General features: G+C 40.7%; 1 protein-coding gene across 1 annotated transcript; it reads right to left on the minus strand.

The window, feature by feature from the left end:
- Positions 1–139: 139 nt before the first annotated feature.
- LOC308280168 (protein-L-isoaspartate O-methyltransferase domain-containing protein 2-like) lies at positions 140–12537 on the minus strand (the record flags this gene model as incomplete). Its single annotated transcript, XM_080720429.1, has 7 exons — positions 140–193; positions 761–823; positions 6812–7050; positions 9951–10074; positions 10886–11057; positions 11367–11466; positions 12234–12537. The coding sequence occupies 7 exons, from the start codon at positions 12535–12537 to the stop codon at positions 140–142; spliced, it is 1056 nt and encodes a 351-aa protein (XP_080576555.1).
- Between the last annotated feature and the right edge of the window lie 3674 nt (positions 12538–16211).

The raw sequence follows: 16211 nt of genomic DNA on the forward strand, positions 1-16211 counted from the left end.
AGGGTTTACATTTAAATTGGTTGAAATGAATGGACTATTGTTAATTGTTAGTTTTTAGTTATCACCTTTATTTATTAATTTGCATCCCATGTCTATGATACATTATAAACATACTTATAATTAGTGTGGTTGCCCTAAGCTAGGAGGGCTGCTGGGTTCTGCTTGGGAAACTGGCCAACAGGAGCATTTCTGCCTAATAGACCCAATCATTTGGGATCAATATAAGTAGAACAAATTGCCTAGATGTTATTTAGGGCGGAGTTGTCCTTTAAGGATTTATTTGGAACAAGAGGCAAATGTACAGGTAAGAGGGATGAGCAGCAGCTACAGCAGGCCACCCGTCCATGCCCAAGTTGAATGGTATTATTCTTTTCAACAACATGCACAGAGAAGGGGTGTGTGTGTCTGTGCTCTGTGTCTGCTGGTCACGACACGACTCGCTATACGCACCAACGGGCTGAGCATTATTTTTAATTGTGTGTTTAATTGTGTGTCTCTGGAGGCAGAGTGATTATTTTATTTTTTTGATGATGAAATCAAATCATGAATATATTTGAAATTTTAGATTTTTGCATGCCATCACGTTTGGTGGGGCAGACAAGGCATTTAGGGGGGGCATTGCCCCTCCTCCCTATGCCTAGATCTGGCCTCGCAAGAATATCAGGTGGACCATGATAATAAGAAAAATCCTGGACCTCTGGCATATCAAAAGCAATTAAACACAATTAAAAGATTGAAATGACCTTATCTTTAGCATTACCTTTAATTGGAGGGTGTGGATAATGATCCTCACGTACAGCATGCCGCCGCATAGCCAAGTCACCTGAGGAAACACAACGTTAATTAAAACAGTTAAGAATAGTTAAAGAACCTCCTTGTTGTCATTACATACTACATTTATTTATTTCCATTTTGTTTTACATTTAGGTTAGAAGTAGTTGGATGGATGGATGATTTTATTTTGTCATTGAACACAAGTGTACAACAGAATTATCTTAATGACATCAATGAAATGCAAAAAGAGTGATAGAATGCATAGATGTTGGTAGCAGCATGGGCACTAATAAATAACTAAAATGTCCACAGCCGCTCAGAAAAGGGACACTCCTCCATCGAATTCAATTAAATGGACTTTTGGGGTTACTCTACATGAAATAAGTCTGGGGTCAACAACATCAACAATCACCATTGAAACCCAACACCACCAGCTCCAAACTAAAAGTCTGTTCACCTCTATTGCAAATGGTTAGGAGTCCTGGTAGTGACTGCAATTCCTTTAAATGTCGTTCATACCATCATTAATCTGTCATCTGATAATTATCTGTTTTTCTTGTTCTACTGGCATACCATACATACAACATACAACACCTATGCATGGCTTAAGTTAATACTTTCATCAACATAGAATACCTTTTGTATGAAGCGTGACACCAGAATGAAACCACAGAATGAAGCCACCGTGACAAACAAAATACATTAAACTAATTAAAACTAGTTTAACAGGTAATCTGCTGTCCTCAAGTTATACCGTTCTCTTTGTAAGACACTTTGTTTCATTTACTCAACCAACATCAATACAATTGTCATCGATACACAACATTCATAACACACTCATCAAATCATGCAATAAAACCTCATCACAATGTAGAATACAACACACTGATCACATCATACAGGACAACATAAAGACACTAATCCTAAGTAAGTATAGTATACGTTCATCTTTAACATTATTTATAGATCTCAACCTCAAATTTCAAACTAGACTTGGATGTAGTTATAGTTCATCTCACATCATCCACACTTTTCCACGATTATGTGAGAATACAACTATTGTCTTAGGTATTTCTAAGGTCACATACATTTGTAATAATTTTACATGTATTTCATTTGTGTGACTTAGGACATGTGAGGAGAAATCATCTTCTGCTAAGATCCTAATGAATTCACACCCAGTGGCAGAGACAAAGTAGAGGCATTTTACCTTTGAGTGCAGACGTTGACAGAAAAGATGCTGCTGATGGGAACTGTGTGCAGACTCTGAGTTCAAGTGAGGATGTTGGTTTCACTTCTCCAACTTATACAACTGTGAAACCATCTGACGTCACCCTGGTCTAACCTCCCATCACCATGGAGGTGATAATGGAATAAAGAAAATGTTGAGAAATGCATACAATAATAATAATGATAATCATTAAAATAATGAAAAATAATAAAGTGTATAAACAATAATTATAACTAGACTAGACTAGAAATACTGTTCCTACGAAACAGTGTGGGCTAGCTGCTCCCTCATTGGTTAAAGGCCCCGCCTTTGTACCGTCGGACAGTATTTTGAGGAGAATAAACTTGGTCTATAAAGATTTGAGAGAACATACGGTCTCGACTTTCAGCAAGCCCACAACAATAGCGATCCACGCCACTCTTATACAATCCAACTAGAAAGGTGCAATTCTGGGAAATTGTACTGTAAGTGTGGTTGCCAATTTATAGGCTATACGTGATGTCACCTGAAGCTTGACCAATCCTCAAATCCATTATGTTGTCCAATCAGAAAAGGGACATGGTTTCCATGGAAGGCACCACTCCTCCATTGAACCCAAAGGATTTGGGGGATTTTGGGGTTACTCTACATGAAATAAGTCTGGGGGTCATCATCAACAACAACAACAACAACAATCACCATAGAAACCCCACAACAACCCCCAAACTAAAAGTTTGTTCACCTCTGAAAGGTTAGGAGTCCTGGCAGTGACTGCAAATTCTTTAAATGTCGTTCATACCATCATTAATCCGTCATAAGAAACCACAGAATGAAGCCACCGTGACAAACATAAAACTATAAAACTAGTTTAACAGGTAATCTGCTGTCCTCAAGTAACACCGTTCTCTTTGTAAGAGACTTTGTTTCATAAAACGTCACTGTTATTTATGAATTATGAATCTGTCAATAAACTCCACAAAAACAATATGATGGTCTTCCTTTCACAGGATACATATTTTTCTACAGCTGAGGTGTTTACAGTAATTAACACATGTTAATTACTGTAGCCCTGTTCTACTGCAGTGTTTATATGAATGGACACGTAATCTTCCTGATATAAAACGTCTGAAACAGTTTTAGTTTACAATCAATTCTGCAAAAGTGCATAATATGAATTGATGTACATGTATGAAATACTCTATCCCACGACATCCCATTGCTCCGACTATGTGGCTTTGCGTGTCGTTATAGGGTTAGGGATAGGGTTATTAATGTTTTAGGGTTAGGGTCTCCGCCACTGTTGTGGTTCTCTTAGGAAATTAATGAATCCTTTTTTTTTTACTTTTTTATTTAACTTTTTTTTTATAACAACTCATATAAGGAACAGCATACACATATTGTATATACATACACTGGCTTCCCAACATGTACAAAGATCAACGCCCTACTACACACATAGAGAAAAACTAAAACATAAAAAAACTACCATTTGTACTGTATATATAAAAAATTTCTTAGTTATAATATTTGAGATTTTTAATAAAATAAATCATCATCATCATCATCATCATCATCATCATCATCAGATTAATTAACAAAAAACTCCAGAAGCTCTTTACAAAAGAAAATGTAATGAAATATTGTTGATTCTAAACATATGTACATGATTCCTGGAGATATAGTAAAGAAATATACATCAGTTGAGCTTTTCTGTTTATAGTACCCTGTATGTAATGTGATGCTGATTAACATAACTGTAAAAAAACCATGTGTTACATACAGTAGTAATACATTTTAGTACAACATCTCATCCACCATGACTGATTCTCCTTTCTCCTTCCTCACATGTCATCAGTTCTACACTTCCTTCTGGAACTTTTTCACTTTTTACCAGGTCAGAAAAGACAGCTTTAAACTTGCCACAGTGACAACTGATGAAGTGTTTAAAAAACTGAGCGCCCTACCTCAACACAAGGCCACTGGCCTTGATAAAATTCCAGCTAGATTTCTCAGAGATTAAGCCGCCACCATTGCACCGATCATTACCCACATAATTAACCTTTCCATCGAACAGGGTCATGTCCCACAGGACTTCAAACTAGCAAAAGTAACCCCCCTGCATAAAAAAGGTAGCAAACTAGACCCTGGAAACTACCGTCCCGTTTCCATTCTTAGCTCCATATCCAAAGTCATGGAGAAAATAGTCTACGAACAGATAGCAAGATATCTCGATGAGAATAATCTGATTTACGAGTTCCAATCTGGATTCAGAAAATCTCATTCCACTGACACATACCTTCTCTATTTGACTGACCAAATCAAACGCGAAGCGGATGACGGCAAATATAGCGGCATGGTCATGATGGACCTCCAGAAGGCATTTGACACCGTAAATCATTCTATTCTGATTGAGAAACTAAAAGCCATCGGTCTTGACAATGCAGCAGTGAGTTGGATGCAATCTTACCTGGTGGGGAGGGAACAGGTGGTGGAGATTAACGGTACCGTGTCCCCCCCCCCCCCCCCCCCCCCCTCCCAGTAAGCTGTGGTGTTCCTCAAGGTAGCATACTGGGACCTCTGTTGTTCCTAATATACGTGAACGACATGGCATCTGCTTGTGACTGCAACCTGTTCCTGTTCGCGGATGACTCGGCTCTCCTAGTCTCGGGCAAGGACCACTTGCAGGTTGAAAAGACACTTAACTCTGAACTAAGTAAGATCTGCACATGGCTTAATGACAACAAATTATCAATTCACCTGGGAAAAACTGAGTCCATCCTCTTTGGATCATATCATAACCTCAAAAAAGTCGATAACTTCACACTCAAAGTGGGTGACAAGGTCATAACACGAAAAAACGAAATCTCTTACTTAGGATGTATCCTTGAAGCTAATCTTTCCAGTGAAAAGATGACTTCTAAAGTAATAAATAAAATCAACCAACAAACTCGTTTCCTACAGAGGATCGCCCCAATGGTCAATTTCAACACACTGAAGACCATAGCTGGTGCAATAATCCAGCCCCTCTTTGACTACGGAGTCCACGTATGGTATCGTGACGCCCCACAAGCCCTGAAAACTAAACTCCAAACAGCCCAAAATAAACTAATTAGGGTCCTACTTCACCTTCCCTATCAGACTCACCTCACCGCTACTCACCAGTTAAGAGTGGGATGGCTCAGAGTAGATGACAGAGTACAGCAACTTGCAATGGGCCTGGTGTACAAGATACACTACACCACTATGATACCCAAGTACCTGTCAAAATACTTTATAAACATTAAGGATGTCCATAATTACAACACCAGAGGCAGCGCCACAGATCACTTTCAACCCAGAGTCAAAACCAACAAAGGGTCAAACTCTTTTTTTCTGCTATACCACCAAAATGTGGAAAGCCTTACCGAAGGTCATAAAGGAGTGTGGATCACTAGCATCCTTTAAAATTGCCCTGAAAAATCACTTACAGGCAGCAGCCGTTCGCAACTGGTAAAAAACTAACCTAGCCCAACCCTACCCTCCCCTGCCCCTTCTTTGTATATACTGTTTGTTTAGACTTACTGTTTTCTTTTTTCTTTTTCTTTACATATCTACTGCATAGTACTGTGTTCTATTTGTCTGTCATTCAATGTTATATGAGATACTTCAATGGTTTCCAGTGGAAATAAGCTTAGTCTTTTCATGGATCTCCTTTTAGTAGACCTTGTACCAGTGAACTGTACCGTCATGAAACTGTACCTTTTCCTATGCAAACTTCTAATAAAGTCTTCAATCAATTAATCAATCAAGTTCTATGAGGGGCCATACCAGATAGGCCAGTATTGCTGCAGCTATCAGCATAGGAAAGCTCATCCACCATGACTCTATTATCCCCTTTCCTTCCTCACATGTCATCAGTCCTACACTTACTGCTGGAATGTTTTCTCTCGTTTTCTGATTTTCTTCCTCCAACTCGGAACAATGTTTCCGACTCTTCTCTAACTCTTCTCTCACTGTTGTCATCTCTTTGTTCTTCTCTTCCTCCGCATTACTTTTATCACTGATGACATCATCCAACTCCTTCCTCATCTTCCTCAGCTCTTCGTCTTTCTGCTCCACTTGTCTGTCTTTTTCTCTCACTTTCGTATTACTTTCCTTCAAAAGTTTGTCTTTCTCTCCTAGTTTCTTGTCGCTCTCTGTCAGTAGTTTGTCTTTCTCTCCTAGTTTAATGTCTCTCTCTGACAGTAATTTGTCTTTCTCTCCTAGTTTCTGGTCTCTCTCTGTCAGCAACCCTGTCAGTGTATGACTGATCTTCTCCACTTCACTATCTCTTTGCTTCAGCAGTTTCTCTGACTCTTCTCTCACTGTTGTCATCTCTTTGTTCTTCTCTTCCTCCGCATGACTTTTATCACTGATGACATCATCCAACTCCTTCTTCATCTTCCTCAGCTTTTCGTCTTTCTGCTCAACTTGTCTGTCTTTTTCTCTCACTATTGTATTGTATTCCTTCAGAAGTTTGTCTTTCTGCTCCACTTGTGTGTCTTTTTCTCTCACTATTGTATCACTTTCCTTCAGAAGTTTGTCTTTCTCTCCTAGTTTCTTGTCTCTCTCTGTCAGGAGTTTGTCTTTCTCTTCTAGTTTCTTGTCTCTCTCTGTCAGTAGTTTGTCTTTCTCTCCTAGTTTCTTGTCTCTCTCTGCTAGTAGTTTGTCTTTCTCTCCTAGTTTCTTGTCTCTCTCTGTCAGTAGTGTGTCTTTCTCTCCTAGTTTCTTGTCTCTCTCTGTCAGTCTCTGGCTGATCTCCTTCACTGCACTCTCTCTTTCATTCAGCTGAACTGTGAGCTTCCTTACTTGACTGTTAAGGCCCTGCAGGTCCCTTTCTTTCTCTCCTAGTTTCTGGTCTCTCTCTGTCAGCAACCCTGACAGTGTATGGCTGATCTTTTCCACTTCACTATCTCTTTGCTTCAGTAGTTTGTTAGTTTGCTTCAGGTCAACTGTGAGTTTCTCTACTTGGTTGTAAAGGCCCTGCAGGTTCCTTTCCTTCTCTTCTAGCTGTCTCTCTTTCTGCTTCATGTCATCCAGGTGTCTTCCTGAAAAAAAGAAAAAGAAAGAAAGAAAGAAAGAAAGAAAGAAAGAAAGAAAGAGAAAGAAAAAAAAACATAAATAATTGCCTCTGCCATATTTTTCCCCTTTGTCTTTTTGGGAACAGAATAATATCATAATTTAATGTAATATAATGTCCTAGGTTAGAGGAATCACCAACTTAATTTTGTGTGGTCAAACATCCATTAGCACATGTCACAAATCACATGCAGCATACACCACAGCTACAGGGAAATACAAGGTAGGACTGATGCTATATATAGCAGGATATAGTAACTTTTGTCAGGTTTTGGGGGAGTGGAATGGGCTGCCATAACGAAAACACATGAAGCATATTCGAAACAATACGAAACAAATAAAACGCAGTAACGCTAAAACTTTAGACTTATTTTGAATATATGCCAAGTAAAGCAAGTTCACCAGACGCCATCCAAACCACTGATCTGACGCAAGATCAGGCTTTACTCGCCTTAGTTTTGCTTGCTGTTCGTGAAAGCTTGGTGAGAAGATCATTGCGCAATTCTGTCACTCTGTGACAGCTTCCTGTGACAGCTTCCCGAGCGTTTCTGAATATCTGGCAGGTTAGATATTTGGCTCGACCGCAGACTTGTAGTCAGAGAATACTATCAGGATAATGTCAAATCTGGGAATAAATTCCTTACCAAGACTTTTCTTCACCAATGTGTGTTTAAAGGTGTCTAGTAACACAACTAACAACATTTGAAATTCAAAATTCCTAGGATAATTTTTTTACATCTGCTGAAATGGTCTTCCATTGACTTTCTAAACACTATACTACAGGAAGAAAATACCCAGAAAAAAATCTTCTTTAAGTAGCATGTGAGGGGTCTAACTAGGGGTTTGCCATGATTCTGAATCCATTGCAAGCATTTGTTTTGTACGAAGGAAGTTAATGATCCGATGAGTCCCCGACCACTTCCATATCATACAGTGTGTACCTGCCTTTTATAGATAACTTTATCCTCAACTATACTCACACCCAGAAAGTAGGTCAGTCAGTCAGTAGTTCAGGGGCCCTCAAATGCACATCATAGAGTTAAATTCCCCTGTCAAATGCCCCTACAGTATATAAGCATGTCTCTATGACATAACCATAAACAAACCTAATTTGCTTATAAGCATAAGCACTGTTGTATTGTACACTGGTCCTAATGTTGCCATTTAATCCTCTATCTATAACCATGGTAAAGTGTCTTAACAGACTGTAGGGTTACCCTGTTTTTGTGCTTTCATCCATATGTAGAAAACATGAGTAGGATGCCACCAGGGGGCCTGCAGGCTGCAGACTGCAGGTCCTCTCTGTGGACACACCTGGTAGGCCTATAATTAGGCCTACATCTTGTCTTTGTTCAGTAACACCCTGAAGAAGGCGTTTGCCGAAACGCGTTGGTGTTTTTTAATAATGTTCTAGCCCATTTAATAAAGGCCTTTTATTGTTAAATCCACCTGAGTGCCTGGACCTGGATTTTTGTGCCTCTGTGGCACATTTTTCCTCTTTTTGAGCGGTGGTCACAGCGCTCCTATACGTGGCCGTGTGTGTGGGTATGTATGCGTCCGTGTCTGTAGCCTGCAGTAACCTTTTCTGACCACACATGTTAAGGGAGGGGCGCTGTTGTTCAGACTCACATTCACACATACGCACGCACACACGCACGCACGCACACACACACACACACACACACACACACACACACACACACACACACACACACACACACACACACACACACACACACACACACACACACACAGCCTCCACCGCTCAGTTCACACGAGTGTGATTTTTTATAAGCATATTAGTATATACTGTATGGAGATCTGGTTGTCTAGACTGAGCCACAGATCCGACCGCTACTGTGTGCCCATATATGGTCATGTGCATGTATGGGACCGACCAACTTCTGAGCGTGACATGCACATCTTTAGAGCCTAAAACATGTATCTTTCTGTAAGACTGAGCATTCATTTCAGAGCTTCATCATCATCATAATAACCTGGGTCTGTAGGGACTATGGTTCTGATCCAACATAGAACAAATATAAGGGAGGAGCATTCCTGAGATGTCTTTAAATAGCGCTCATCACGCCTCTCAGAAAGAGAGGATAAGCCTGCATTCCCATAGAGCAGTGATACTCAAACTCCGGCCCGCGGGCCACTTCCAGCCCGCTGCACAATTTTGACTGGCCCACCGGCTTAATGTCCTCAAAGTCCTCAAATCTGTTTTTTTCTGTCTTTTTTTAACAAGTGGCTCTGCCTCTGCCCGACTAATTAGCATACCCAAAATGTTATTGTAGGCCTAATGCAAATAAAGAGACGTACTGTAGCTCTACTTAACAACTGCATCATTAGCCATTTGGTAGCTAAACAGTCTGGGTAATCTATTTTAAGTAGATTGTTTGATTTTATTTTATTTTCCTTAGCTATCAATTTTCACAAGTTTATTTTCTGTAAAAAGCCATTTGTGTTGAATGTGGCAACGTCATAAATAATATTGTGAAGCAATTGAAAGAGAGTTGTGCTCAGCTATCTTTAATGTTATCCCACTCGATAGCAGGCAAATAGCAGACAAACATACATTAGTTTGTTTTGGTGTTTTTGTGGAATATGCTAATTATACAGAATTATTATTATTCATTGACATAATATAAATGGAATTCCAAGCCATAAAATAATGCACTTTGCACATGTCTTGAGTCATGTGGAAATAAAGCAAAAAGTTATCAAGTAATGTCATTTTATCAACTGGCCCCCTTGTCAGATGTTTGAGTATCCCTGCCATATAGTGTACAGTGATGGGTACCATAGCTGTCACCAGTGACCCATCTTTGGGCAGAGTGGTACACAGTGTCGAGGCACTTTAGCTTACGTTGTGGTGCTGCTTCCGGTTTGCTTTCCCCTCTATGTTCAGGCAGCACCAGGGGGGCAAAGGACACTCCAGTGATCTTCTCTGAATCCCATTTTTTGAGACCAGTTTGTGTGATCTTTAACAACTGCGAACAGAGTTAAGAAAAAAAAAGAAAATCAATTATTGCCTAAACTGTAATTTCCAAATTAAGTGCAAATATTTTAGTCTATTATACAAAATGCAAGGCAATTGCTGTTTGATATTCATCATAAAAATACAAATAAATCGTTATCGGGTTAGGGTTAGAAATAGAGATTACGTTTTGTGCATAGAGTTGAGCCCTATTAAACGTGTACACTCAGTTGCAAGGATGTATGCCCTGTAAGCTATTATTGTATTGATTAATTGATTGATTGAAAATGGAGAACAGTATACAAGTATAGTAAATACAATAGAAATGTAGTACAGTACAAGCACAGTTAAACACCCTGCCTAAAAGGAACATCCCAAATACTGTATGTCCTTTTATGGTCTTTTTTTGTACATTGGAAGTCCTTGGTATTCAATTTATGGACATAACAAATAGCAAGCAAAGAAAACATTCAATAATATCGGTTATAAAAACACTATATGTACAGGATAGGGGAAACAAGGGGGTGGGGCTAAGGTAAGGGAGGGGGATCCGTAGAAGATGCCTTGTAAAGGAGCGCTTGTTTTAGCTGGAGACGGCGGAGGCGCGCCTTCTCAAGCGGACTTGAGCATTGCAAAGTCCGAGTTACGTCCGAGTTAAGTCTCGATAGGGACAGAATCGTAAATCTTCGTCTCTCCGACTTTTCGCACCTCCGCACGGTCCAAGTGAACACAGCGGAGCGCTTCCTACCTCCGGTTCAGCCAATCACAAGCCGCGACCAACAAGGCATCTTCTACGGACACCATAATCGCGCCCCTGTAAATACCTCAGTCTCCAGTGGCAGAACCAGGATTCCTCCCACTTTAAGCAGGTTCTTCATGAAGTCCAGATACTCTCGCTGCACACCGGCACCAACGTACACCCTGTCATACTGACGACCCCCTGGTACAATCTCCAGACAGTTGCCCACCTCAAAGCAAGGCTCGCAAAACTTATACCTATGAAAGGACGCACAACCATGTATATAACCATGCATTTTCCCAATCAAGTCAACAGAGAAAATGTATTCACGGATAAATTAATATAAATTTAACTATGTAACGTATTTCTTAGCAAAATGCAAGCAAACATATGGCCCAAGTGCGTGCCATCAAAACTATGGGAGTAGTAGCATGCCAAAATAAAGTTTCATCCGGAGAGAGAGAAAGACAGACAGACAGACAGACAGACAGACAGACAGACAGACAGACAGACAGACAGACAGACAGACAGACAGACTTTTTATTTTATTTTAAATAATCTGATACCTGTCAAAGCTTTCGCTACGCTTGATGAAGTCCAGTTTCTTTTTTGCATATTCAACCACGTCAGCATGCAGCTCAACCCCATGGTTCTCTCCATATTTACCTGCAGGAAAAATTATAAAACAAAACTATTAATCCACCACAGTTAAGCCAAAAGGGGATATCTATTCTATTCTATTCTATTCTATTCTATTAGAGGATTCTTCACATTAGAGTCTAATGACCAGTAAGACTCCCTAATCGGGAGATAAGCAACCGTCAGGTCACAGTATACACAAAGAGGCCTGTAAGTGGCATTGGTTCCACCCACAAGTTTGTACGACAAACAGTTGATGAGTAAAGCCAAATAAAGTTTCGGCCAATCAGAGGAGGGGGCGGGGCAAAGTTAAACCAATTAAGGTGAAGGACTCTTAATGAAGTTAATTGACACCACCCACAAGTGTGTACGACAAACGGTTGATGAGTAAAGCCAAATAAAGTTTGGGCCAATCTGAGGAGGGGGCGGGGCTAAGTTAAACCAATTAAGGTGAAGGACTCTTAATCAAGTCAATTGACACCACCCACAAGTTTGTACGACAAACAGTTGATGAGTAAAGCCAAATAAAGTTTTGGCCAATGAAGGGAGGGGGTGGGGCAAAGTTAAACCAATTAAGGTGAAGGCCTGTTGGAGCAGCAGGAGTCGGTGGTCCCTGGGAATTCCCTGTGAGTAGCCCAGTTGGGGTGTTGATTTGGTCATTTTTGCACTATTTGGCGGCGGTGGCAAGGGGTCCCTGGGGGTCCGTGGAGGTCCGGGGGTCCTGAAATTGAGGATTCTTCACATTAGACTCTAATGATTAGACTCTCCTGGCTTTGCGTGGGTGGAACACTCACGCAGGATGAGGCCGACCATGGTGCTGAGGTAGCCAGTCCCGCTGCCCAGGTTGAGGAAGGAGAGTCCAGGACGGAGGTCCAAGGCCTCCATCACCGCACAGTAGATGTTGGGAGCTGACAGGTGGATGTGACCATGACGCAAAGCCTTATCTTTCTTGTAGGCGTCGCCCCTGAACTCCTCCATGCAGTAGTCAGCCCTGTCGATGGCCCTGAACGCCTGCTCCACCAGCTCAGAGCGGATGCAGCCAGTCTCCTTCAGGCTGTCAATCATCTTGTCATTGTCCTCCCCTGCGATGACATTCATTTGTGATATTTAGAGATATCTATATATTTGTTCTAAAATTCCTTTGTTGTGAATTTAAGATACGTGTCCATTATATCCTTCTTCCTTTGAAGTCTAAGGCTGTGTTGAGTATATAGGGTGTGCCAAATGTAGTTCTAAGAGCGGCCATTTCTTGGGTAAACACAGCCTTACACAGGTGTTCTGATTAGACTATCGCATTAGTTCTATGCAATCAAACAATTGAAACACCTGTGTTTTGACCCAAGAAATGGCCGCTAAGGACTACAATGACGTAGCCACTGGCACACACTATAGGTTTATATGGTTTACATTTAAATTGGTTAAAATTAATGGGCTATTGTTAATTGTTAGTTTTTAGTTATCACCTTTATTTATTAATTTGCATCCCATGTCTATGATGCATTATGAACATACTTATAATTAGTGTGGTTGCCCTAAGCTAGGAGGGCTGCTGGGTTCTGCTTGGGAAACTGGCCAACAGGAGCATTTCTGCCTTATAGACCCAATGGACAGTCATTTGGGATCAATATAAGTAGGAAAAAAATGCCTAGATGTTATTTAGAGCAGAGTTGTCCTTTAAGGATTTATTTGGAACAAGAGGCAAATGTACAGGTAAGAGGGATGAGCAGCAGCTACAGCAGGCCTATGGGAGAATTATTTGCACACACACCACCCGTCCATGCCCAAGTTGAATGGTATTATTCTTTTCAACAACATGCACAGAGAAGGGGTGTGTGTCTGTGCTCTGTGTCTGCTGGTCTCGATGCGACTCGCTATATACACCAACGGGCTGAGCATTATTTTTAATTGTGACACATGAATCTGGTCTCTGGAGACAGAGTGATTATTTGATTTTTTTGATGATGAAATTTTAGATTTTTCATGTTTGGTGGGGCAGACAAGGCATTTAGGGGGGCATTTCCCCTCCTTCCTATGCCTAGATCCGGCCTCACAAGAATACCAGGTGGACCATGATGATAAGAAAAAGCCTATGGACCTCTGGCATATCAAAAGCAATTAAACACAATTAAAAGATTGAAATTACCTTATCTTTAGCATTACCTTTAATTGGGGGGTGTGGATAATGATCCTCACGTACAGCATGCCGCCGCATAGCCAAGTCACCTGAGGAAACACAAAGTTAATTAAAACAGTTAAGAAGAGTTAAAGAACCTCCTGTATTCTCGGTTACAATGCAGGAGCTCAATACATAAAAAGAGGGATTTATTTATTTCCATTTTTCATTTTTTACATTTAAGTTAGAAGTAGTTGAATGGATGATTTTATTTTGTCATTGAACACAAGTGTACAACAGAATTATCTTAATGACATCAATGCAATGCAAAAAGAGTGATAGAATGCATAGATGTTGGTAGCAGCATGGGCACTAATAAATAATTAAAATGAACGCAGCCGCTCCGCAGCTGGTGTGTGTTTAACTATTTCATAGAGGCTGTATATAACAAAACAGTGCTCAGTTATAATTTTGGACTTTCACATTTAGTATGCAACTGGCTTTTGTTTGTTTCCCGTCAGTAAATGAACTATACGTGATGTCACGTGAAAACTGACCAATCCTCAAATCCATTATGTTGTCCAATCAGAAAAGGGACATGGTTTCAATGGAGGGGCACTCCTCCATTGAATTCAATTAAATGGACTTTTGGGATTTTGAGGTTACTCTACATCAGGGTTCCCCAATAGGCGGCCCGCGGGCCATTTGCGGCCCGCGGGGGGTTACTGTCTGGCCCACACCAACCCCAGTAATAATGGTGGTATAAGAACAGCAACAACACTAGTATATCGTCGTTGTCGGGTGGAAATCTCGTATCTCCAAATTTGTACGTTCTTTCGCAAATCATAAAAGGCTGTTGCACAAAAGTAGTGAAAACAGCCGATCTACGAGCACACAACACCTCGCACCAAATAATTTTTAAAATGATAAATGCAAAACGAATGGTTTTGGACATACAAGATTTTCACCCGACAACGACGATATCTGAACTGTCGCAGTCGCTGGAGAAGCGGGAACGCCGCCGTCGCCCCCTGCAATGTTGTGGCCCTCGGCTTGGTACCCTAGACATAATTCGGCCCTTGGGGAAAACTAATTTTGGGAACCCTGCTCTACATGAAATAAGTCTGGGGGTCACAATCACCATTGAAACTTAACAACGACAACCAGCTAAAAGTTTGTTCACCTCTAATGCAAAGGTAGGAGTCCTGGTAGTGACTGCAGTTCCTTTAAATGCCGTTCATACCATCATTAATCTGTCATCAGATAATTATCTGTTTTTCTTGTTCTACTGGCAATCACGCAAAGCGGTACACAGTATCTCTAAAGTCATGACTCATGTGATCAACATGGATCTGTCCCATTTCCCATATTCCCTCCTGATTGGCTGCCATTGCCTTCTAAAGTTTGTGTGTGCGACCTGACGGTTGCTTATCTCCCGATTTAGGGAGTCTTACTGGTTGTTACACGGTGGTTTTATAAAAGCACCAAATTTGGACCCCTTAAAAATTTCTAAATAGCCACCGGAAATGACCCACCCGAAAAGATGATATAATTCTGACATTTTGGCCGATGCTATATTGTACATAATATTAAAGGATGAGGACAACATAACTCATAAAACACGTCTTAAATGTTTTTCTAAAACGGCTAGTTCCATTCCTTTATTTTGATTGGCTGGTTGCCATGGTATACCTGAGACTGTAACCCACACCTTGAATCAGTTTATATCAAAGCCAGGTGCGTTATTTCTTTCCACTGTGCCGTGAGGCTGAACTAGAGAAGCGAGCGTTTGATTTCCTCTCAAATCCTGCCGTGCGGGTGCTTCTAAGCACCGCCCACATGCATAGGAAGGACAGTGACTGAATGGCTCCGGGCGGGGCTTGTAAAGGCAACAAGCGCCCTCTATTCTCCAGGCACCACTCGGCTGTTTAGCTTAGGTTGCTATGCTAGCGTTTTTGATGTTTTGTTCACCCACATAGCAGCTAAATCTGGATGAAAATAAACATGTGTATGGATCGAATATGGTTCTTAACATGAGACTGATCTAACACAAGTGTTGTTTCCCTATTTTTTTGGCAAAAAGAATGACGTGACTTTGTAAACACACACTGCCTTCCGTAAGTTCCATTCCTTGATGTGACTGGTAAACGCAAGGTAATGTCTCTTCCTGGTGGCGGAGAAGTGTACTTTTTTCTTTAAATAATGCAATGCTATGATTTTCATGTTGCAATTATTGTGACCGTTTTAGAAAAGCAATAAGCCACGCGAGGCTTGTGGTTACCGGCTGAGAGGGTCGGAAACACTCGGCTGCGCCTCGTGTTTCCCAACGCCTCTCAGCCGGTGTATACTCCCCCGGTAACCACTCGCCTCTTGTGGCTTATTGCTTTATTAAACTACATCAAAAGTTCAAATGCTAGGCTTAAAAACACTGGGAATGAGACAAACTTCCACATGAATCCTTCTCTGAGTGATACATTGTCAATGCTTGGTATAAATCATTGATTGTTAAAACTTTGAAAACACCTTACGCTATGAATGATTATCTAATAGATAATATATTGTTAAGATCTTCATGTGACCATAAATCAAGCCCTCTAGCGGGACACAATATAATAGTGTTTTAATGCTGAATTTCTTCTATAGTAATTTCTCATATTGT

Source organism: Nannobrachium achirus (genome assembly GCF_963921795.1).
Source record: "Nannobrachium achirus genome assembly, chromosome: 24".
In the NCBI taxonomy this organism is placed as follows: domain Eukaryota; kingdom Metazoa; phylum Chordata; class Actinopteri; order Myctophiformes; family Myctophidae; genus Nannobrachium; species Nannobrachium achirus.